General features: G+C 61.7%; 1 protein-coding gene across 3 annotated transcripts in view; it reads right to left on the minus strand.

Moving 5' to 3' along the window:
* Positions 1 to 2,966: 2,966 nt before the first annotated feature.
* ITGB2 (integrin subunit beta 2) overlaps positions 2,967 to 21,565 on the minus strand; it is a 46,439-nt gene continuing 27,840 nt past the window's right edge. For all 3 annotated transcript variants that reach the window (XM_067035231.1, XM_059065375.2, XM_067035232.1), the window contains 15 exons: positions 18,544 to 18,604; positions 18,112 to 18,200; positions 15,209 to 15,389; positions 13,980 to 14,150; positions 13,510 to 13,751; positions 12,451 to 12,606; positions 11,589 to 11,684; positions 9,171 to 9,260; positions 8,250 to 8,390; positions 6,808 to 6,995; positions 6,480 to 6,724; positions 6,153 to 6,372; positions 5,735 to 5,937; positions 3,806 to 3,972; positions 2,967 to 3,642 (listed from right to left, as the gene is read on the minus strand). In XM_067035231.1, the coding sequence (XP_066891332.1) occupies positions 3,580 to 3,642; positions 3,806 to 3,972; positions 5,735 to 5,937; positions 6,153 to 6,372; positions 6,480 to 6,724; positions 6,808 to 6,995; positions 8,250 to 8,390; positions 9,171 to 9,260; positions 11,589 to 11,684; positions 12,451 to 12,606; positions 13,510 to 13,751; positions 13,980 to 14,150; positions 15,209 to 15,389; positions 18,112 to 18,200; positions 18,544 to 18,601 (2,310 nt within the window). In that variant the 5' untranslated portion in view covers positions 18,602 to 18,604 and the 3' untranslated portion in view covers positions 2,967 to 3,579. The remainder of the gene's footprint in view (positions 3,643 to 3,805; positions 3,973 to 5,734; positions 5,938 to 6,152; positions 6,373 to 6,479; positions 6,725 to 6,807; positions 6,996 to 8,249; positions 8,391 to 9,170; positions 9,261 to 11,588; positions 11,685 to 12,450; positions 12,607 to 13,509; positions 13,752 to 13,979; positions 14,151 to 15,208; positions 15,390 to 18,111; positions 18,201 to 18,543; positions 18,605 to 21,565) is intronic.

Genomic DNA, 21,565 nt, shown 5'->3' on the forward strand with positions numbered 1-21,565 from the left:
GTCTTGTGGGACTGAGCCCTTAATCTGTGAGATCTCCGGGTAGATGGTGTCAGAATCGAGTTACATTTGTGGGACTCTGGTCAGTGTCCTCAGAGGACTGAGTTAATGGCTTGGTTGTGTGGGAAAAACACACAAACCAGAGATGGCCCACCGTCCAGATTTGCCCAGACGTCAGGGTTTCCCGGGGTAAGGGACTTTGAGGGTTAAAAACCATGACATCCCTTGGGAACTCCCTGGCCGTCCAGTGGTTAGGACTCCACGCTTCCACGGGCTCATCCCTGGTTGGAGAACTAAGATCCTGCAAGCCACAGGCGTGCCCCCCCCCCCAAAAAAAAGGGACATTCCAGGCCACCCTGGAGAGCTGGTCACTGGGGCCTGGCTGTAAAGGGTGCTCCCACGTCATTCCGATACCACCACCCGCTCTCCCCCCCCGCCCCCCCCCCCCCAGTCTGGTGTGTGCCACCTGCCGCAGGTCATATAACCTGCCCGTGCGGGAGCTCAGAGTTGTTCACAGCACAAATCCTGCGGGGAGCGGGAGGGGGAGGGCCCAGCTGACCCGGGGCCTTAGCAGCGTCCGGGTTCCCGCGCATGTGTTGCGGGCGCTGCGATGGATCTGGATAAGGAGGAGACGCAGCCGAAGCACAGAATGCTGCACGATGGAGGTTGCATTAAAAAAGGGTAGGGGCCTCCCTGGTGGCGCAGTGGTTGAGAATCCGCCTGCCCATGCAGGGGACGCGGGTTCTGCCCCGGTCCGGGAAGATCCCACGTGCCGCGGAGCGGCTGGGCCCGTGAGCCGTGGCCGCTGGGCCTGAGCGTCGGCAGCCTGTGCTCCGCAACGGGAGAGGCCACAACAGTGAGAGGCCCGCGTACCATAAAAAAAAAAAAAAAAAAAAAAAGGGTAAAACAAACCCACGAAATGGGTTTTGTTTTATCTTGTTGAAATGCGCCCACAGTCTAGAAACAAACGCCCATCGGGTGACGGCCCATGATGAGTGACGTAGGATTGTGACCCTAACTGAGTCTCTAAGCCTGTGTTTAAAACAGAAGGTGAATGAGGACACCGCCGCAGCTGGAGGGGGCGGCTCGGGACGTTTTTTCTGGCCCACGGGCTTGTGCTGCCGGAGGAAGAAGGGCACTCGTCTAGCTGGAGTTTTGGGGACCAAGGGGCATCAGGAGGGAGTTGCACCCCAGGTGTAACGGAGGGAATATGATCAGTACGTGTCTGTGGATGCAGATGCACAGGAAAGGCACGGGGACTGCACGCAGGGGAGCCCGAGGAAGGAGCCGTGTGGGGGAGGGCACCAGACTTCCTTGGACGTGCCTGTGCGGCACGGCGTGGGAGGGGACGTCTGCAAGGGCTTGGGACCCGAGTGGGGACCTTCGGCTTGCAGGCCACGTGTGAGGAGGGGCTCGCCTTCCGGGGGTCATGGAGGGAAGGGTCGAGGCTGGGAGCGCGCACAGCCATCCACATTTACCAGGCGGGGAGACTGGATGACCTGCAGGCCAACGCTGTCTGCAAGTGATTCCAATCTGTTCTACTGGGTTTTAAGATTTTGGAAAAATAAAGCCTGATTCTTCGCCTAGCATGGAAGGATGCAGCACCACTAAGGTGGCAGAAGGTTAACCTTTGGTTATTCTGTGTTAAAGCCGCTTGTTTATGGACAGGGCAGGAAGGAGGGACGCCAGGGGCGTCAGAGTGATTGGGCATCAGGCGGGGGCACCCGTGGCCTTAGCCACACCCCTCGCTTGGTGCGTGGATGGAGAGGCACAAGAGGCCTGAGGTGGGCTGAGGCGACACAGGACGAGACGGGACAGGGTGCTGACATCCCAGCAGCTGTGAGTGGTCTGGAGCAGGGAAGGCAGAGCTTTCGCCCTGCAGGGGAACAAGCAGCAGTGAAAGTTATCAGCTGCGGGAGTGCAGTGGGCGAGGTGGTCACTTTTATTTCTTTAAACCTTGCTCTCAATCCTGGACCACGTGCTTTTCCGTCTCAGCGGGCATCGTTTATCATTTTACACTGGCTGTGAGGCTACCCTCTGTGTACCTCCGGGAGGGCAGTGAGGGTCTCTGCTTTTGCCCACTGTTCTCTGCACAGAGACGGGCACGCGCAGTACTCTAAGTGCAAGTGCAGACTCTTAGCCGCTGAACCGCCAGGGAAGTCCCTGAACTGATGTTTTTTTAATAAAGAGTTATGCTGGGGTTTTAATAAAAAAATTATACGTTTTACGGAAAAAAATAAGGGAAAATATCATCTGAAACTACGTCTCTGCACGTGAATAAATATTCACAAATATGCACCCCGTACTCACATCTGTCTGCTCCTCTCAGGTCTGTGTAACGTGAGGAAAGAGCCAGCATCGGCAGGGCTGCAGAGGATGTTAACATACCGGAATAGAGCCCTTTCCTTGGGGACCCAGGACCACCCCACCCTGATGGGCCCTCACGGGCCACACCGGGACCCTGACCCACACGGAGCCTGCAGAGATTGGCGGACACGCACATGGCTAGGTGATCACGCCGGGACCTGCCACCTACTACCATCACACCGGATCACCTTGACCCCCAGGTCACCCCAGGAAACAGCCCGTGAGAAACACACTTATTTAAACTCGCTTCCACTCATTACCCAAGAGCGGGTGTAGACAGACAAGAGCATGACAGATGCCCGCTTCCCCATCTTGCCTCGGCCCCGTTCAAGCTCTGCAGGGGAACCCCCTTTGCCGGCGCTGTCCCCTGTCTTCTGAAAGCTGCCTAGGAGGTGGGGCCGGGACAGGGACAAAGCGGGGCTTGCACGGCCAACAGGTGAGGAAGGAGAAAAAGAGAACGCTGAGCCGCGGCCCAAAGTCTACACGGACCCTCGGAGTGTGTAAAGAGCAGTGGAGGTGGGGCACAGAGCCCGGCTCCCAGGGAAGGCCCTGCGGAAGGGTTATTAATTTTTTTCTGTACACGTGATTGGGAGCAGCATGATCAATGGGATATAATTTTAAACCCTGAGAAGTTCACATATGAATAAATCTGTACCACCTTTCATCAGACTGCTGTGCTTTTTGGTTTTTTTTTTTTTTTTTTTTTGTGGCACGCGCGCCTCTCACTTCTGTGGCCCCTCCCGTTGCGGAGCACAGGTTCCGGTCGCGCAGGCTCAGCGGTCACGGCTCACGGGCCCAGCCGCTCCGCGGCACGTGGGATCTTCCCGGACCGGGGCACGAACCTGTGTCCTCTGCATCGGCAGGCGGACTCTCAATCGCTGCGCCACGAGGGAAGCCCTGCTGTGCTAATTTTTACAAAGGACAATACATGTCTAACCTTACAGGACGCGAGCAATTCCTCCTGCAAGTTGCTATCAAAAGTCACTCATATCAGAATGGGGAGGCTGGCCCTTCTGACGAGTCCCTAGAATTATCCGGCTGCGTCTGTCATTCTGGGGCAGGAAAAGCGGTGGATTTTCAGTTAGTGGTGAAGTTGTCAAGTGTCGTCAGCCAAGTCCACCGGGCGACGGGGTCACGGTCGGCCTGCTGGAGGGGACGTGGAGTGGGGTGCTCCCACCTGGGCGGTGCAGGAGGCCCTGTCTTCACCAAGCAGCCCTAACTCTCAGCAAACTTAGGGTTCATGACCGTCGTGGTGGCGCTCTTGAAAAGGGGGTTATCCTGGTGAGAAAAGCCAGCGTGACTTGTCAGCGTCGGGAGGAAGGCGCCGGGCTCCGGGGACGAGCTGCGCGGGTGGGGTGAGGCAGGCTCGCACGCCCTTGGGCACGCGCCCCCGGCGCGCAGGGTGGGAGGTGCGCCTTTGCGGGGGCCCGGGGCCACTCACGTTATTCCACTGGGACTTGAGCTTCTCCTTCTCGAAGCGCTTGTACTCCCTGAGGTCACTCAGGTGGGTCAGGACCTTCCAGATGCCCAGCAGGAGGATGCCGACGAGCACGACTCCTGCCACGGTGCCCCCCACGATGGCGGCGACGTTGGGGCCCTGCATGCACTCTACGGCAAAGAGGCACACACACGGGGGCGTCAGGCCCGCCCCGTCCCTGCGCGATGTCGGGGTCCCGCTGATGGCTCTCAGCGACAGGTAGTGAGCAAACCGGCCCCGGCCCCGGCCCCCGGCCAGGGAGGGTGCAGAGCTGGGCACAAGGCCAGGCCCTGTGCTTCCAAGTGAACTTGAGAGGCCCTCTGCTCACGGAGAAGGAAAGGGGGCCGAGGTGTCCAGTAAGTAACCAGGGCCGGACGCTGGCCGCCCACCTGGACAGCCAATGACCCAATCGCTGGAACCTAACCTAACCCACGTCGGATCAGAGTTTGGGGAAGGGGACTCTCATCTCCTGGTAAAGGCGTTCCCAGGGGAACCAATGGCAGCGGCCCTGGGAACAAGGGGGGTGGGGTCCCAGTGCCCGAGGGGCTGCACCCAGCCTCCTCCTGAGCTTGGGGGAGGGGGAGGCTCTGGACTGCAGCATGCCCGCGCGGCCCCTGACCAAGGCACAGTGTTCAGTGAGAGCCCGTTTGCCCGGCTCGTGGGCACTGGAGTTTGCGGGCACTCCCCCCGCATCATCCTGGCCTCTCCAGGGAGCCTCCCTGTCCTCACAGAAGTGGAACAACTTAGCCAGCGCTGCACAAAACCAGACCTGACCCCACAGGCGCCTGTTAAAACGCCCGGGGAGAGCTGTCTGCACCAGCAGGCTGGGCTCTGCCGCCTTGGTAATAGACAAAGGGCTCGGGCCCTACCTGCCTTCCTGCGGGTCCTGTCGTGGGGAGGGGAGCTGGGAGGTCTCCGTCCTGCAAGGACCCCTGGGTGGACTGCCGACCCACGTCTGCTGCGGTCACCGGAGAGGCCGGCCTCGCAGCCTGTGCCCCCTCCCCGCAGCCTCTCTGAGCGGTAAAGGGGAGGGGCTACCGAGAGCTGGTATGTCCACACGCTGGCTCCGCGCACTGCTGATGTAACCCTCGAGCCCATCCCCTCGTGGGGGTGTTACTCTAAGTCCCCGCGTCCCACACACGCTTTGGCATTGTCCACTCAACCTACCTCCTCGACACTGACCTGCCCTCCGTGCCCACTTGTTGCCCACCCTCCCGGTCCCGCCCAGAGTTCCATCCAAGGGCAAGCTCTGTCCACGCCGCCCCCAGGACCCCAACCCAGCCCTGCTCAGTGGCCGGACTGGGCAGTGGCCCTTCCCAGGTCTGCGCCCGGCCTGTGAAGGCACAGCTCACTCCTCTGAAAGGCAGCTGGCAGCCTCCGGTGCGTCTGGGAAGAGAAAGAAGCCCAACCCGTCCCACCCCGCGCCCGCCCCCGCCCCCCCGACTCACAGGCGCCCAGTAAAAACCCAGCCCAGCACCTCTGGCCCTCTCAGCCCTTGGTCTCAGCTGCAAGCATCCTCCTCAGAGAGACCTTCTGACCCCTGAGACACGCCCCGCCGGCATCTTTGCCCCTGGGAACCGGTTCATGTGTCCCCACCCTGTGTCCCGGGAACCTGTGAAGACAGTCAGCCTCTGGGTCCCCAGCGAGCCGGGCGGCGGGCGGGCAGCGGCACGTGGGCAAGCCGGCTCCGGCTCCGCGGGCCCCTCCAGGGCCAGGGCCGGATGTGGGTCCGGCGGCCCCCATGGTCCCCCGGGCCGGCTCTCGGGCCTTGCACTCCAGGCTGCGCTCCGGGCAGCGCCCCTGCGGGACAGCCTGCCGCCCCGGAGCAGGGAGCAAGGCGGGCGGGCTGAGCGGCGCGCGCACCCGGTCCTGACCCCACCCACCCGGGCTCACCGCGCGTGTCGTTCACGTGCACGTCGTATCTGTCCCGCCCCTCGCGCTGCAACAGGGTGTAGCTCATCCAGCAGCCCTCGGAGTCGCGCTCCTTGCACGTGCGGCCGGGCAGCGGCTTGGGCAGCAGCTTTGTCTCCCCGCACGCCGCGCTGCAGTTCTTGGCGAAGGGGCCCTGGCCGAACTTCAGACACTCGGCGCAGTTGCTGCGGGCAAGGCGCGGCGTGACCGCGGGCAGGAGGGGCGGGAGCGCGGGGCCCCGGGGGTCCGCGCGGCGCGGGGCCTGGGCCACCCGGAGCTGCGGGGCCGTGCAGGGCAGTCGGGGGAGGGCTGTCCCCAGCGCCCCGCGCCGCGGGCCCGGCCGGACGGCGGTTCTCCCGGGCCGCGGAGCGCGAGGCGGGCGGGGCGGCGGGACACTCACGCGTAGCGGGCGCAGGGAGCGGGGCAGCCCGGGCACTCGAGGCACAGGGGCGGCTGGTAGCCGGGGTCGCACTCGCACACGTTGCAGCGGCACCGGCCGCGGCCGTTGCACTCGACGCCATCCACGTTGAGGCAGCCCTTCGTAGACTTGAGACACTGGCACGCCGAGCCCTCGTGGCCGTTCTGGCACCTGCAGGTGCCGCAGAAGCAGAGCCCTCGCTCTGGAAGACAGGGGCCCCCGCATGACTCAGCCCCGCCCGAGCCCCCCCCCGCCCCGCCCCAGGGGCGGCTGAGGCTCCGCCGGCTGGCCTGTCGCCCCGGCGCTCACTCTCGCCCCCGCAGACTTGGCCGTCGTAGCGCTCGCAGTTGACGTTGTCACACTCGCAGAACTGGCCGTAGATCTTCTTGTTGGGCACATCGCTCGTGTGGCACACGCACTGCCCGCAGATGCAGTCCCCCAGCCCCGAGCAGATGATGGAGCTGTTGTCCTTCCGGCAGCTTCCCTCCAGCTCCTGGCTGCTGCGGCCCTGCGTCTGGCACTCGCAGTGCTTCCCCAAGTAGCCGGCGTCGCACCTGCAAGGGGATGTGAGGTCAGGGCCCTCCCGCGCTGGCTTTAGTGCGGGGCGCCTGCGCAGGGGGCGGGGCCGCGGCCTCACCTGCAGACTCCGCACTCCATGGAGCCCCTGCCGCCGCAGAGGCTGTGGTCCCGGCTCGCGTCCCGGCACCAGCAGTTGCACTGGGGGAGGACCCGCACAGTCACCGTGTCCCTGAAGCCCAGCGCCCGGATGACGAACGACTGCTCCGGGATGCACTCTGTGGCTGTGACCTTCACCTGGAAGGTGATCTGTAGAGGGAAAGCAGGGCTCAGGTGAACACTGGACACCGGGCACACACCCTGCGCCCATCTCCTCCCTGGGCAGCGTGGACAAGGGCACGGCCTGGCAGGGTGAGGCTCAGCGTCCTGGGCTCCCAAGCACGGAGGGGACCGCCTGTGCTGCGCCCCCGGGGGAGTGCATGTCGGTGCGGGGAGGGAAGGACATGGACACTCCAGGTGGCTCCAGGACTTGGGAGGGGAGATGAGGGAAGAGAGATGAGAGTTGGAAGCTCAGAGTCAGAGATGCTGGAACATGCCCCCCACCCCTCCCCCAGCTCCCCCACCCACCATCCTCCGGTGGCCTGGACTTGGGCAGGGATGTCTTAAGAATACTTTTAATCTCACATCCCTTTAAAAGAATTTTAGAGTGACTTTGTAAATGATGTATATTTTCTCCATGTATTTTATCCTGAAGCCTGGAGGCTAAGATGCCAAAATCGCACAGGAAGTCCTAGGTTCTGCATGTGGGGTTGTATTCTGACCCCGAATGCCCAAGGGGAACCGAGTGGGCAGGGCAAAGTCCCTGCCACTCACACAGCACTGCTGCTCAGCCAGCACTGAGCTGCAGGGAGCACCGGCTTGTCCACGGCAAGCCTCCCTGCAAATCAACGTAAGTAAATCTCCAACCTGTACGTTAAGACAGGGAAGTAATCAATCAGTCACAAGACTGAATAAATTCCTGTATGGATCACCCAGTATGAGGGGGATACATTTCACTAAAAAGTCACACACAGTAAGTCACATAGTTGAAAGAATTCCGATGTCATTTAGAAATAAAAGCAAGTATTTTGCTGAATATTATTTCACAGCTGGAGAAAGGAAAAGTTTAATTGTTCTGGTCACGACAAGTTAAAAATATCAGGGAAATAACTCAGAACCTGTTTATAATCATTTGTGTGGCCCCTGCTTTAATGTCTTTGTCAAAAAACAAAACCACAAAAATCAAGAAAATCAAGCCAAAGCAGATGCCCCGTGTAGAAGGAACGCCCTTCTTAGGCGGGTGGCGCTGTACCCGGCATCTGCCCCCAGGGGGCGCTGCTGTCCTCGCGGCGGTCGGTGTACACCAGGCCGCGAACGGTGTGTGTGGATTTTCAAGGGAAAGAACTGGACCCGCGGTGGACTGGACCCCGCCTCTTGCTGGTCCCTGTGAAGCCGTGTGCCGGGGTGCACCCTCCCTCGCTGTCCCCGGGGGAGCCCCTTCCAGAGGCCGGGAGGGAGCCTCACCGGCACGTTGATCTGGACGCCGTCGCAGTCCCCTCTGGGCTGGTCCACCTTCGATACCCCGTTACTGCAGAAGGAGTCGTAGGTGACTTTCAGGGTGTCAGGGAGGGTGCTGTGATCCAGAAAGACTCTGGAGGACAGTTTCTGTGGGCAAAGAGCGTCGTGATCAGGCTCAGCCCGCCGTCGCCGGCCCTTCCCAGCCGATGGCTGGCACGCCTCTCATCCCCTCCTTCCACCCGTGTGTCCACTGGGAGCTCCATGGGTGCCGCGTCCTGCACCCCATGCTGCTGGTGGCAGGGTTACCCATGCCACGCCACCCGAGACAGGCCAGTGGAAGGGACAGACGTAGAGACAGGTCATAGCCCTGCAGGAACGGGAGCTCGAGCGTCCACGCGCCACTGAAACCCCAGTGCCTGGCACAGGGTGGGAGCTGGAAAAACTGTCTAAGTGAATGAAGGGGAGCGAGACAGACTGTCAGACGGGAAGAGAGACAGAGAGACAGAGATAGAGACAGAGATAGACACAGAGAGGTGAATGAGCCACTCGCTGAGGGTGGCATCATCGGTGCAAAGACAGAGCCCCCCACGGGCAGCATCTGGAGTTTGGGAGGGCCTGCTCGGGGTGGGGGTGGCTAGGGCTCCAAGAGGGAACGGGCAGTGTCATCAGTGCCTACTGGGCGCTCCCAGCGAGCTGTGCTCGCGAGACCAGCAGACCCTTTGGCTGGAAGAGGGCCTGATGCTTGTGTCCCAGGGAAGGCACGGAGGGCCTGGGGTGGCACCTACCCCACCACCAACGAGGAGGACAGCCGCCCCGGGGAAGTGCCCGAGGATGGCCCACAGGGCGCAGGGCCTCTCCTCTCCAGACCGTCCTCCCGTTGGCCTGCGGCGGGGCGGCGTCTTGGCTGACTACCCAGGGGGCACTTACGTTGTAGGCGTTCTTAATGAGCTGGACCACGTTGCTGGAATCGTCGGACAGCTCCCCGACCGCAGACTTGGGGATGATCTCCGTGAGCTTCTGTCGGGGAGGAAGACAGGTTGGCGTGGCCAGAACCCTGGCGCCGGGACACCTCAGCGTCTACCCGGTTTTGTCATAGCACCCCAGAGGGCTTCCTTCCTGCTTGTGAGGTGGCTTAGAAAACCTTGCACCCAATTCCTTCCTGTATTTAGTGAAGACAGCACGTGGTCAAGTGCTGCACAGGCAAACGTTTAACCACCGGCTCTCAGGAAGAAAAACACCCTGCACTGCAGCGTTGGCTGATTTCCTCCAGTAGAAATACTCCACCCTGGTTGATTTCCCAGCCCTGAAGGCAGAGCTGGGAAGATGTGCCTCGCCGGTCCGGTGGTTAAGAATCCGCCTTCCAATGCAGGGGACATGGGTTCACTCCCTGGTCGGGGAACTAAGATCCCACATGCCACGGGGCGACTGAGCCCGCGCGCCACAACTAGAGAGCCCACGCTGCAACGAAAGATCACACATGCCTCAAGATCTGACGCAGCCAAGTAAAATAAATAAATAAAAAGTCTATTTTAAAAAAAAGATGCCACCCCATCACGCAGATGTGAACAGCCGCGGGTAATCATGAAACGTGGCATAAAATCAGGAAGCGATGTGTTCTGAGTGTGTGAGTTGACATAATTGAACTTGCATAATGGCTGTGTTAAACAACATTGTGACAACTGGCTCTGGCAGGCGGGGCCGGCTGCTCCAGCGGCACCTCTGGGGTGGGCAGGCTGGAGCCCGGGGTCATGCAGACAAGCGTGGGGCAGCCTCCAGGGAACATCTGTGTCCCCTGCCACCGTTAGCTTAGCCCATCTTTCACGGGAAGTTGCACCATCACTTTATCTTGCAGAACCAAGGGTGGGTCACACCCCTGCCACAAAGCCCTGCTGTGACGCCCCAGAATGGAGTCCAGTCTCCTCCACAAAGCCCACGAGGACACGCAGCCTGGCCACCCCACCTCCGGCCTCTGCCACCCCCTCCCCTCCTCCCCAGCCTCGGTACCCCGCCAGGGCTCGGAGAGCCCTCCTGGCCACCTGCTCTCCACTCGGTGCAGAAACGCATACTGAGGAGGGTCCGGCGTAAGCTGCCCATACAGTCTAGGGCATACTTGACCACCCTCCCTCCCTAGGAGCCCTGGGAATGAGGTCAGGAAGCTAAGGCTCAGAAAGGCCTGTGACCTGCCCAGGGCCTTGTCCTTGCTGTCGGGGAGCAGGGTCTGGGGTCCGAGTCTCCCGTCTCCAGCTTCTCAGCCCATCACCACGCCGCCTTCTGGGACACGACTCCTGCTCCTAATAGCAAATTACTGGGACCTGCTACCACCTGGCGAGGAGGAGACTGTTACGTCCCATAATACGGTCGGGGACACAGCATTTGCGAAGCCCTGACTTGCCAGCGCTCGGGCAGCTCATGTGGGCGGGTGGTCTCTCAGCGGCACCCGGCCACCAGCCCTGCTGTCCTTGTGGCTTGGCCAGCTCCCCGCTGCCAGCCCCCCGGGGGTCTTCTGGACACCTGCCCCTCCTCCCTTGGCATCCCCTGCAACCTGTCCCCAGCCTGGGGTCTGGGAACGCTGATGGCAAGCGCGGCTGGCCCCACTGGCAAACGCCCCACACAGGCACAGCAGGCCACAGGCCTCAGCAGGAAGGGGACCGGGACTTCGGGAAGGAGAGGGGCCAGGAGGCGCTCCCAGCCCATCGCAGCCAGAGGCCGCCGCGCTGAGCCCGGCGGATGAAAGCGCAGCAAGTGAGACAGCCCCCCAGAGACTGGGAGAAGAGGGAGGAGAGACGGAAGACGGTCTACGACAAAAGACAGTTCCCCACGAGAATTCCACGCCACAGAAAAATTTAGTAAGAACAGCAATTCAGAAAAGTCAGGGCAGACCCAGGTGTCCTGGGCCGGGAAGGAAGTGCTGTCACAGCCGCTGGGGGGCCCGGGCGCCTGCCGGTTATGGGGTGTTTGCCTCGCGACACTGAGCTGTGCGCTGGGGGCTGCAGAGCCCTCCCGTGTGCACCTTACACTGCGTGAACGGCGTTGACGTGCAAACGTACGTGAACACGAAACAAGGAACTTTCTTTCCCTGACATGAAGAATGGGGTCCGCAGAGACCCGAAGGGTTTCGTTGAGGCAAAACCACGATTACTGAAGTGCAAGGACTTGTCAGTGTCAGTGGCCTAAAGAGGCCTCAGCTCCTCAGCAGCCGCGCTCACTCCCCGAAACTCGGGGCCACCCGCGTGGCCAGAGCCCACGCACCCAGCACGGAAGCAGAACTCAGGCTGTGGTCACCCTGGATTTTGTCACCATTCAGTTGCGACGCCTCTTCCTGCTAGATTGCTCAAGGCCACTTACCTCGTACGTTTGCACCATTCTCTTGGTCACGGCAAAGATGGGCTGGATGTTGCTTTCAGCCAGTTTGTGCGCCAGCTGGCCTACCGATGGGTAGTCCTAGAGAGGGGACCCCCGGTCAGATGGCTCCCAAGGCTGGGGACAAGCCACCCAGGCTGCCTGTCCGCTCCTGTCGGCAGAAGTGACGGCCCAGGGCTCAGAGGCTCCCCCGGCCCCGTGCTGTGAGGGGGGCCGTTCCCAGTGATGTTCGCAAATGCGTAAGGTAGCGGGATTAGGAGGGAAACTGACTATATTGAAATACACTCAGGAAGATATTAAAAGCTGAGAAGTGCTTCCTGATCCATGCACTAAAAAAGAAATCCAGTGGCAAGTAACCGCTCCCAGACACTCAAAGTGGAGAAGAGAGCAGCATTTTGCGGTGTCCGCACTGTGGGGCGCCGGGGAGACACCTCTGACTTCTCCTGGGCGCCGCATCGCAGACGCTGCCGCCAGCACACTGGCCCCTATTTTCACAACCGCGTGACGCGCGCAATTTCAGGCAGAGGCTCACCGGAGCCTCGGATGCCACATCTGTCCTGTCCCAGTCGGTGGGCCCCTGAGAGCTGCCACCGACCCCCACCTCGAGTCTGCAGGCTGCAGGCGGAGGACCCCGAGGGTCACATCTCTAAAGTCCTCCGCAGTGCCTGGGGTTCACCATTCCAGGGTGCCGGGCATCATGTCACAGCAGCCCCGGGCCAGAGAATTCTGACCTCTTGGTGCCATTAAAGTGCTTCCCCCAGAGCGAGGGCCCCTTCCCACCCCTCTGGACCCCGGGCTGGGAGTGAGCCTACCTCCCCACTGCCCCGCCCCAAGACACCGCACTCACGAATTCGTTGCTGCTTTTGTACATGTTGTCCTCCAGGTGGCAGCGGCCGTCGTTGGGAGTCAGGATGGCGCCCAGCTTCCCGTCTCCCGCGAAGTGGAAGCCATCATCCGTGGCAAACACCAGCAGCCTGGTGACGTTGCGCCAGCCGATTTCCTCCTGACCAGGAGAGGGCAGGGCGACCCGCCTCAGCTTCCCCAGCGGGGACCCACAGACCGGGGGAGCCGAGGCCGAGCTTGCTGTGTCGGCCTCAGGGCTGTGCGCCCCCCCCCCCACTCCTGGGTTTTCTGGGGAGCGGGAGGACCAGAGACGGGACCCAGCACCCAGGGGAGCCCGAGAAGTGTCTGTGGGACGACAACCTCCCAGGTGCCCAGGTGAATGTGTGGGACACGAAGGGACAGGAATGCATGTTTACATTTGCATACTCTGTGGCCCAATCAGCGCAGACCTGGGGCCACCTCCTCAGGGGACACTCCCAAAGAAGAAACAATACTTAGAAATGTTTATCTCAGGGAAAAGCACTGCAGACACAGAGGGAGGAACCCACCGACACCGTGATGAGGGGGTGGCGGAGCCAGGGCACACGTGCGTCACGGACCGTGACATCACACAGAAGTGAAAATGTGTGTCTGCGACGCAGGACGGTGCACCCAGGGGCCAGAGAGGCCGGAGGACTGGGGTCCGGTCTGCGAAGGTGGCAGGACTGCGTGGCAAAGCGCGGGTCGGCGTGTCGCCACACGTCACAGTACAGCGGCGGGACAGGGCCACGCGGCGAGGGGTCGGCAGGGGGCAGGGGACGGCCGGCACCGACGCTTAAGCCACATAACTGTCGGGGGGCCTGGCCAGGACACCCTCTGTTCCTTGAGGGGCACTGGAAATAGGGGTGATTCTACTGCAAGAACCGCCAGGGTTCGGTGGCTCAGGGGTCTTGCTTAACAGGATCGTTTCCTTGTATTTAGGCTTCAAAAGATTTGCACAGGGTCGCAAGCTGAGAGTGGAATCTGTGCGTGTCGTGACGGAGGCCCCCAGGTCTGGAGAAATCAGGGCAGGCAGGGGCCTCACCGGGCACGCGGCGACCTGCATCATGGCGTCCAGCCCGCCCTCGGGCGCGTCCAGGTTTCCTGAGATCAGCTGCTTCCCGACCTCTGTCTGGAACTGGCTGGAGTTGTCGGTGAGTTTCAGCACGTGCCTGAAGGCGAACGGGGCCTGGCACCCCTTCTCCTTGTTGGGGCACGGGTTCCGCAGCTTCTCGGGGTGCGTGTTGACGAAGGGAAGCACCGTCTTGTCCACGAAGGACCCGAAGCCTGGGGGTCGGGCGGGCCGTGAGCCCCGGCGTCCCCACCTCGTGCCAGAGGTGGGGGGCGGGGAAGCAAGGTGGCACTTGGGGGGTTGCTCTCGGGGACACTACGTCTGGAGCCCTGGTGCCCTGCCCTCGGGACGTGGGGGCACAGAGATGCCCAGGGTGGGGGCCTGGGGGGCGTGCAGGCAGCAGGCTGGCCGGGGCTCGGGGGAGGAGGGAGTGGGCAGCTCACCGATGCGGCCGGACTCGGTGATCTCGTTGAGGGCCTGCAGCAGGTCGCCCCCCAGCTTCTTGACGTTGATGAGGTCGTCGAGCATGGAGTAGGAGAGGTCCATCAGGTAGTACAGGTCGATAGGGTAGCCCCTGGCCCGCCGGAAGGTCAAGTTGAACGCAGCCGCCTGACCTGCGGGATTTGGGCGTCACGGGGGCGTGAAGGCACACGCCACCTCATCTAGCGGGGCTCGGGGGCACTGGCGCGCCCTGCAGGCCTCGGCGCCCTCCTGACTTCCCCACTCTCTGAGGCCTGCAGGGAAGATGCAGAGCGCCTACTCAGATTCGAATTTCAGATAGAGAGCACATTCCCAAACAGAAGACTATGTGGGCACAGAGATACTGAGAAGTGTTCGTTGTTTGTCTGGCATTGTTGAAATTCAGATCCACCTGGGTCTCCCTCCATCTCCCCGGCAAGGCCTTCTCTACCCGCAGCCAGCCAGCAAATCCGTCCCGTCCCAGCAAGGGCTCCCTGGCCGCCCTGGGGATATGGCTCCCGTCCTCAGCCACCTCCCGCCGGCTCTGCTCTTTGCCTTCTTAACCACCTCCTGTACCTGTAGTTACTTGTCTATCAGTCAGTACGAACAGCCTGTGTCCCCGGCTCCCAGGACGGCGCCTGGCACACAGCCGGCACTGCACAAAGACGTGAGGAATCGAGCTCCGAATCGAGTCCCCTCTGCCTGGCCCACCTTCCAGCATCAGCTCCCACGTGTGGCCGCCCCAGCCCTGCCCAGGCCCGTCCGCCACATCCCCCTGCCGCCCCACCGCGCCGCCTTCCTGAAGGGCGTTTCTCGGGGCGCTAACAGGAAGCTATGTCCTGAACCTGGGTCCATGGTCAAGTCAGGTGGGCAACACTGATTTAAATGGCTACTGGGGTTCCTTGGCTGCAGGACTTGTCAGAGCCTTTACTTCGCCAAGAGTACCCGGCCTTCTGAGAGTAGGACAAATGAGTGCTTTCCGGATGGTTTGTTCTCCTTTTTAAAAAGGACGCAGAGCTCAGGGTTAAACGAGAGACTAGGCACCAGCCACGGACGGGGTTCTTGGGGGCGTCCTCCCCGGGGCAGAGAGAAGAGCTCAGACTGGTTCCCAGCAGTCCCAGGGCCTCGGCCCAGCCCACCTGGCTGTCTGACCTGGACACATGGATACACGGCCATCAGGGGCTGGCTCACACCCAGCCGAGGCCAAGCCTACCTGGTCTCAGGTAGAGCGTCACTTTCTGTGGGGACAGCTGCTTCTGGCCCTCCACCTGGTCCTCCTGGGTCGTGGCGTGGCTGCTGGGGTCCACGATGTCATCCGTCATGCAGCCCTTTGACAGCAGCTGCGCCCGCGTGTCACAGCGGGTGGAGTCAGGCTCCCCTTGCCCCGTGAAGTTCTGGGGGAGGCAGGGGTCAGGGGCAGAGAAAAGATGGGAGCCCACACTGTGGGTGCTGTGCGAAGCTGACCCCCTCATGTGCACCGGACTCAGGTCAGCAGTCCCGATGGGAGCAGGACGAGGCAGGGGCTGGGCGGCCTCCAGAGGGCCTCTTCGCGAGGCTCCGCATCCCAGGAGAGCCCGGGAGCCCGCAGAGGCGACTCCGGAACCGTCTCCAGCCCCGGGTGGGGCCACGGGGACTCTCCGCGGCCCACGGAGCCTCTGGCCCAGGATTTTCGGGCCCTCGGGCAGCGTCAGCAGCACCCGACGAAGGAGGGAGTGGTTCCCTCCCAGGGAGACGCGAGCGGCCCCTCTTGGCCCACGTGTTGGCCCCCAGGCACCACGCGGACGCTGAATACAGGCCAGGGCTCTGGGCCAGGCAGTTCAGAAGGAAACAGGCCGGAGGGGAGCGTGGGGGTCCTGGGTCTTCCCTCGTGACCACTGTGCCCCCACGAAGTCCCCCTGGATGTGGACACGGCAGGGAGACAGAAGCGGCCGCGTTCGGAGGGTCCTGCTCTCGGCTTCCTCCGACAAAAGGAGGCTCCGAAGAGCGACCGCCGGCAGGAGACCAGGCAGGTGCAGGGGGCGTGCCCAGTGCTGGGGCGGGGCCAGCAGAGGGGCGGGGCCAGCAGAGGGGCGGTGCTTCCTGAGCTGCCTCTGAGCTGTCCTTGCTTTTGGAACCCTATTAATGCTTTAAGTACTCGAGAAAGAAAGTTAACAGGAATGGAGAGGGAAGAAACCCCTAAAATGGAATCCACTCGGAAACAATTGAACCTGACTGCATTTCAAATGCATATGATAAACTCAGGAAAGGGAAGGGAGAAATTCAACCTAAGGAGGGACTTTTTAAGCCGGGACTATGACCGCACCCCAACAAGAGGAGACAACACAGACCACACCCGATTTCCCTCCTGCAGTGGCGTGGGTGGTGGGTAGCAACTCTGTAACCACTTTCTGTGAATCGTAGGATAAAGAAAATGGGGAAATGTATTGCAGATGTTGGGAGCCTGGCTTCTCATGCAGGGGAACCAGGAACCCTCAGAGAAATGTCTGAGTCCCCAGTGGGGGCGAGGAAAGTGCAGACGGGCCTGGAGCTCTGCTGATCCCAGAGAGTAAGAGAGCTCAGGAAGTGATGCTGGGGAGTGCTAACAGGACACAGGGCCAGCCTGGGGGCTCCCAAAGGCCAGACGGGGAACAATTCGAGCTTCAAAATGACAAAATGAAAGCGATAGCTTATAAGCTACTGAATAAAGTAAACATCTACGGGTTCACACCGATGAGAGAGACAGAGAGAGGGAGATTGGGGGAAGGAAAAACTCCTCCTTACATTAGAAGCCATTAGGAGGAGTAATGAACAGGAATGTCACCATTTTGCAACCATCCCAGTGAGAACTGATTCAGGCACCCAACAGCAACGGTTGCTCAAGTTAGTGGGTGTAAGCCTGATGGGAAGCAGAGTATTTCCTGGTCTCGGAGTATCTCCCCACAAATTACTCACTATTGCAAAAGGGAAATAGTGACGTCATGGTGGAGAGCCTGGCAGATGCCACCTCAGCTGAGTGGTCCAGGCTGCATCCCCTGTATCAGGACGAAGTGACAACAGGGGCCCTGCATGGGGTTCCTGCCAAAAACGCACACCCTGGGCTGAATCAGAGGGAATGCCAGACAAACCCATATGAGGGGCATTCTGCAAAACTGCTGTCATGAACTCCTCAGAAATGTCAAGGATGTGAAAGACAAAGAAAGCTGACGAATGTTGCAGATTCCAGGAGATAAAGAGACATTTGAATGCAATGTGTGGTCCTGGATTATCATATTGACCAGTGGGGCAGGTGCGGAGGGGGGAATGATATCAAAGACGTTATTGGAACAATTGGCAAAATTTGCACAAGGTGTGTAAATTTGATCAGAGTAAAGTACCGTGTTAAATTTCCAATCTTTGATAAATGCATTGTGGTTTTGTGAGTACCTTGTTCTCCGGAAAGTCCCTGGAAATATTAAGGGACAAAGAGGTTTGTGTCTGCAACCCACCCTCAGACAACTGAGAAAAAAAAAAATATGTGTGCATGTGTGTGTTTCCAAACAGACCTGTGGTGTCAGAACCTCAGGCACCCCCATGAGGAGGGCGTGGTCAGGATCTGGGGGTCCCTAGGGAAGGGGTCCTCCCCAGGAGGGGGTGGAGCTACCCCACGGCCTGGCCGTCTTGGGCCTTTGCCTTTCTTCCCAGAGGGTCTCACAAGTAAAATATGAAGTAAGTAAGGACAGCAGAGTTAGGTTTCCAGCAGGGAACTTCCCCAGTCCTCCGTGTTCTGGGAGAGGGCAGCGGGGCACACGGGCGGGTGGCAGCAGCTGCCTTCCTGCTGCAAGCATCTCTGCCTTGTCTCTGGCCGGGGCTCCTGCCTCTGGGGCTCGGGCTGTACCTGTCCAGACCCAGCGGTTTCACTCTCAGATCTGCCTCTGCCAGGCTGCCTGGGGACATGCTGTGTCCGCCTGTCTGTCTCTCTGACAGCACTGTGTCCCTGGGCTGCTCCTGCCCCACTGGAAAGCAGAGTGGTGAAGCTCCTGGAGGCCAGCAGTTTCAGGGGCAGAGAAGGGGGTCCAGCCCAGGAGGAGGGAAGGGGGGAAGGGCAGGCCAGGCGTGAGGACCCTCAGGGTGGTTGACAGCATTCGATGAGGCTCTTACCAGCTTCTGGCACCAGGCGCAGCCAGGCCCTGACTCGATGCAGTCGCGGCAGGTGCTGACCTTGTACTTGGTGCATTCCTGGGAGAAGACTGGGGGAGAGGACACAGGCTGGTGGGCATAGCCTGTGGCTGGCTCTGGCCGCGACCCCCACAGAGACAGCAGGCCCTCCAGGGACAGCGATAAGGGACCGCGGTGTGAACGGGGGTGGTGGAGAAGAAGGGGCTGCAGGAGGACCAGGAGGGAGGGAGGAAACCAGGGACCCAGGGGAAGCGGCCTCCGGGAGGGTGGGCCCCACGGTGGGCGGGGCAACGGAGGAGGGCGGGGCGGGGCGGGGCAGGGCCCTTCCTAAGCCTCCACCAGGGGACCTCGGGGCAGGAGGGTGCCAGGGCGGGTCCCATTCCTCCCATGAGGAGCTGCCCCCGCGGGACTCACCGGACCGGAGGGCAAGCAGGCCGGCCAGGAGCAGCAGCTGGGAGCGCTGGCGCAGCATGTCCTGTGGAGGGAAGGGGGCGGTGACAGGGCCTGGGACCCCAGACTCTGGGCCTAGAGACGCAGAGCTGGGCGGGCCGTCCCTGCTGCTGAGGGGCGCTCAGCGCTAGGGCGTAGCCAGCACGGGTCAGTCTCCCCAGCCCCCCTCAACGGGGCTGTGCGGGCCAGCGGGAGAGGAGGGCTGAGTGGGGCTGCGTGAGCTCCACACAGCTGAGCCGCCAGCCTCCGAGGGCCAGCAGGGAGTGGGCCTCCTGCCAGTGACACACGCACACATGCTCACACGCACACGTACACACTCACCACGCGTGCGCGCACACACGCGCACCCAAGGTGCCCTGCGCTCCGGGTCAGGGCCCTGCGTGGCCTTCGTGGCCCCGAGTCCTCAGTGAATTGAGCTGAGCCTGGAGCAGAGACTCGGCCGGCCCAGGCCTCCTGGGAGGAGGCTGAACCAGCAATTGGAAGAGAAGCCAACTCTGAGCACCTAGCGGCGCCAGGACTGTGCCAGCTGCCTGCTGGGTGAGGAGATGTAATCGGGCAGGACATCTGGGGCCTGCCTGGGACAGACTCCTCCCCCCATGTCCTCTGCCTGCCTCCTGTCTGTAGAAAAGCTTAGTCTCCCAGGCCTCCCCTGACTCACAAAAGCCTGGCTGGAGAATTAACGATTAAAACTCGACAAAAGTAGCAGTTGGGCCAGGAGAACTGGTAAGAATTCAAACAGTAAATCAGGCATAGGCAGTCACAGAATCTTTAGTTCCTCCTTGAAGTACCTAGATAAGGGTATCTGATGCACATATCCTAAGCTGTTGTGCAGATGCTAAATCCCCAACCAAATGGAAGAAGTTGATTGCACAATGACCATGAACGTGTAGCCCCGAGACCTACTGGAGCCTAAGGCTTATCTTGTGAACCCCTGTGACCCCGCCTTGTTACCTCACCATCAGCCAATCAAAGAACTGTGCACGAGCTGGTCGCATACCCTGCGACGCCCCTCCCTCACCTGGCCTTTGAAAACGCTTTGCCGAAACCCTTTGGGGAGCTCGGGGGTTTTTTGGGCCTGAGCCACCCGTCTCCTTGCTCGGCCCTGCAATAAACCTGCTCCGAAGTCCGATGTTTCGGTTTGTTTGGCCTCACTGGGCATCAGGCTCGCGAACTTGGGCTGTTTGATAGCAGAAGGGCCCTGCTGTGCCCGAGGCCACGAGCTCTAGGCGACCATTGTCCTGCTCTTCTGTCCACACCTGCTGGCCCTGATGCTCCCAGAGGCAAGAGCCCAGGGGCGGGCTGGAGGCTCTGGCTCTTGGAGGTGGAAGCAGCACCTTCAAACCCGCTGCTCCACCCTCCCCCGGAAGTGCCCCGAGGGACCCAGGCTGGGCCCGAAGCAGCAAACCTCCTCCAGGCCAGCTCCCGGGAGGGGTGGCAGAGCTTCGTGGGTCCGCGAGCCCCCACGTGTGAGAACCTGTAGGGCTGCTGCCTTTTAATGTGACGCCAAGAGAGCTGAGAGGGTGCTGAGCCCCCAGCAAACCAGAGGCAGCGGGCAGGGACGGGGGGTGTTTTATCCAAAACCAGGGTCAACAGGCTCACCCTGAACACCCGCAAAGGCCAGCTCCCCGCCCCAGCACGCTGCTTCACAGGGCTGGGCCAGCACGCTGGACTCACGGTCCCAAAACTGGGCCGGCAGATGCTCCAACCCAAGGTCCGCTTGTGTTGGAGACCATGTGGCCCCTGCCGTGGTGGCCTCTGCCGTGGCCTGTGGGCTCTGGGTGCGCCTCGAGGTGGGTCCTGCCCTCGTCTCTGTTCTCCCATAACCCCTGCATGTGTACCAGGGGCTCTGGGGTGGAGGAGGATCCCAGGGGGTCCCATGGGGGACCCAGTGCTTAGCGGTCCCGCCTAGCCCCACTCTCCGGTCTTTTGGGGGGTGACCCCGCACCCCGGTCCCCACCGGGGTTATGATCAGGAGCTACAAGTGTCAAAACAGAACAGACCCCTTTTCTTTCCTGTTCGGGTCAAAAGCAGAACTTACGCCCTGCTCTGGCTTCCGGGGTCACAGAGCGGGAGCTGCGAAGGTGCTTTCGGTTTGCTCCACGCCCACCCACTTGTGAAAGTGCCGCGTTGCCCCAGAGCCCTCCGGGTCCCCTAACGTTCCGCAGCCGGACGCCCACGCGTGCTCACCGACCCCCGGCTGACCTGGGCGCTGCTGGGCCCAGTCGGCCTCAGGATAGCACCCCACTTCGGAGGAACAGGCTGCTCCCAGCAGAGGTGGGGGAGCCCTGCCCCAGGCACCCAAGCTGTGCACGCAGCCAGCGGGGGGGTGGCGGTCCCGCCAGCGGTGGGGAAGGCCCTCCAAAAGCAGCTCGACACCCTTTCCTGTGGCCACGGACCCCAAACAGTCACAGCAACCAGCAGGCAAACCCCGGTCCTCGCCTGCGGAAACCGAGGCCCCGGCAGCAGGAGGGTGCGGACCCGGTGCTGCTCACAGCTGAGCGCCCTCCGCGCGGTGGGGAAAGCACCTTGGTTATGGCAACAAGACCCACAGGCCACGGGAGGGGTGTCGCCGCGCTCTCTTCCCCCTTAAGCACTGGGACTCCCTCCACGACCGGCTCTGCCCCAGCCCCGGTGCCCACGGCCCCCCGGGGGCAGGACGCCCGCACACGCAGTGGCTCTGGGAGCTCGGAGCGCGGAGCCGGCAGCCCGCCCTCCTCTCGGCCCCGGGCAGGGGTGCCCGTGGACATGCCCGGCGGCCAGGACTGGCCATCAGGGGCCCCGATGCCGCAACCAGCATGGCAGGGCCTCACGGACCAAGGCCTCCTCTGGGTGTCGTCCTGGGGCCCGGCCCCCTGGACGGCGCAGGGCAGTGCCCGTGCCCGGGTTCCCGGCTGCCCCAGCGGCACATTCTGCTTCGGCCTCCTCTGCGCGCCTGGAAGGGCTTGCGGGCCTGGTCCCGCTCTAGGGGAGGGCGGGCTCGGACCTC

Source organism: Kogia breviceps, chromosome 5, assembly GCF_026419965.1.
Source record: "Kogia breviceps isolate mKogBre1 chromosome 5, mKogBre1 haplotype 1, whole genome shotgun sequence".
Taxonomy (NCBI): domain Eukaryota; kingdom Metazoa; phylum Chordata; class Mammalia; order Artiodactyla; family Physeteridae; genus Kogia; species Kogia breviceps.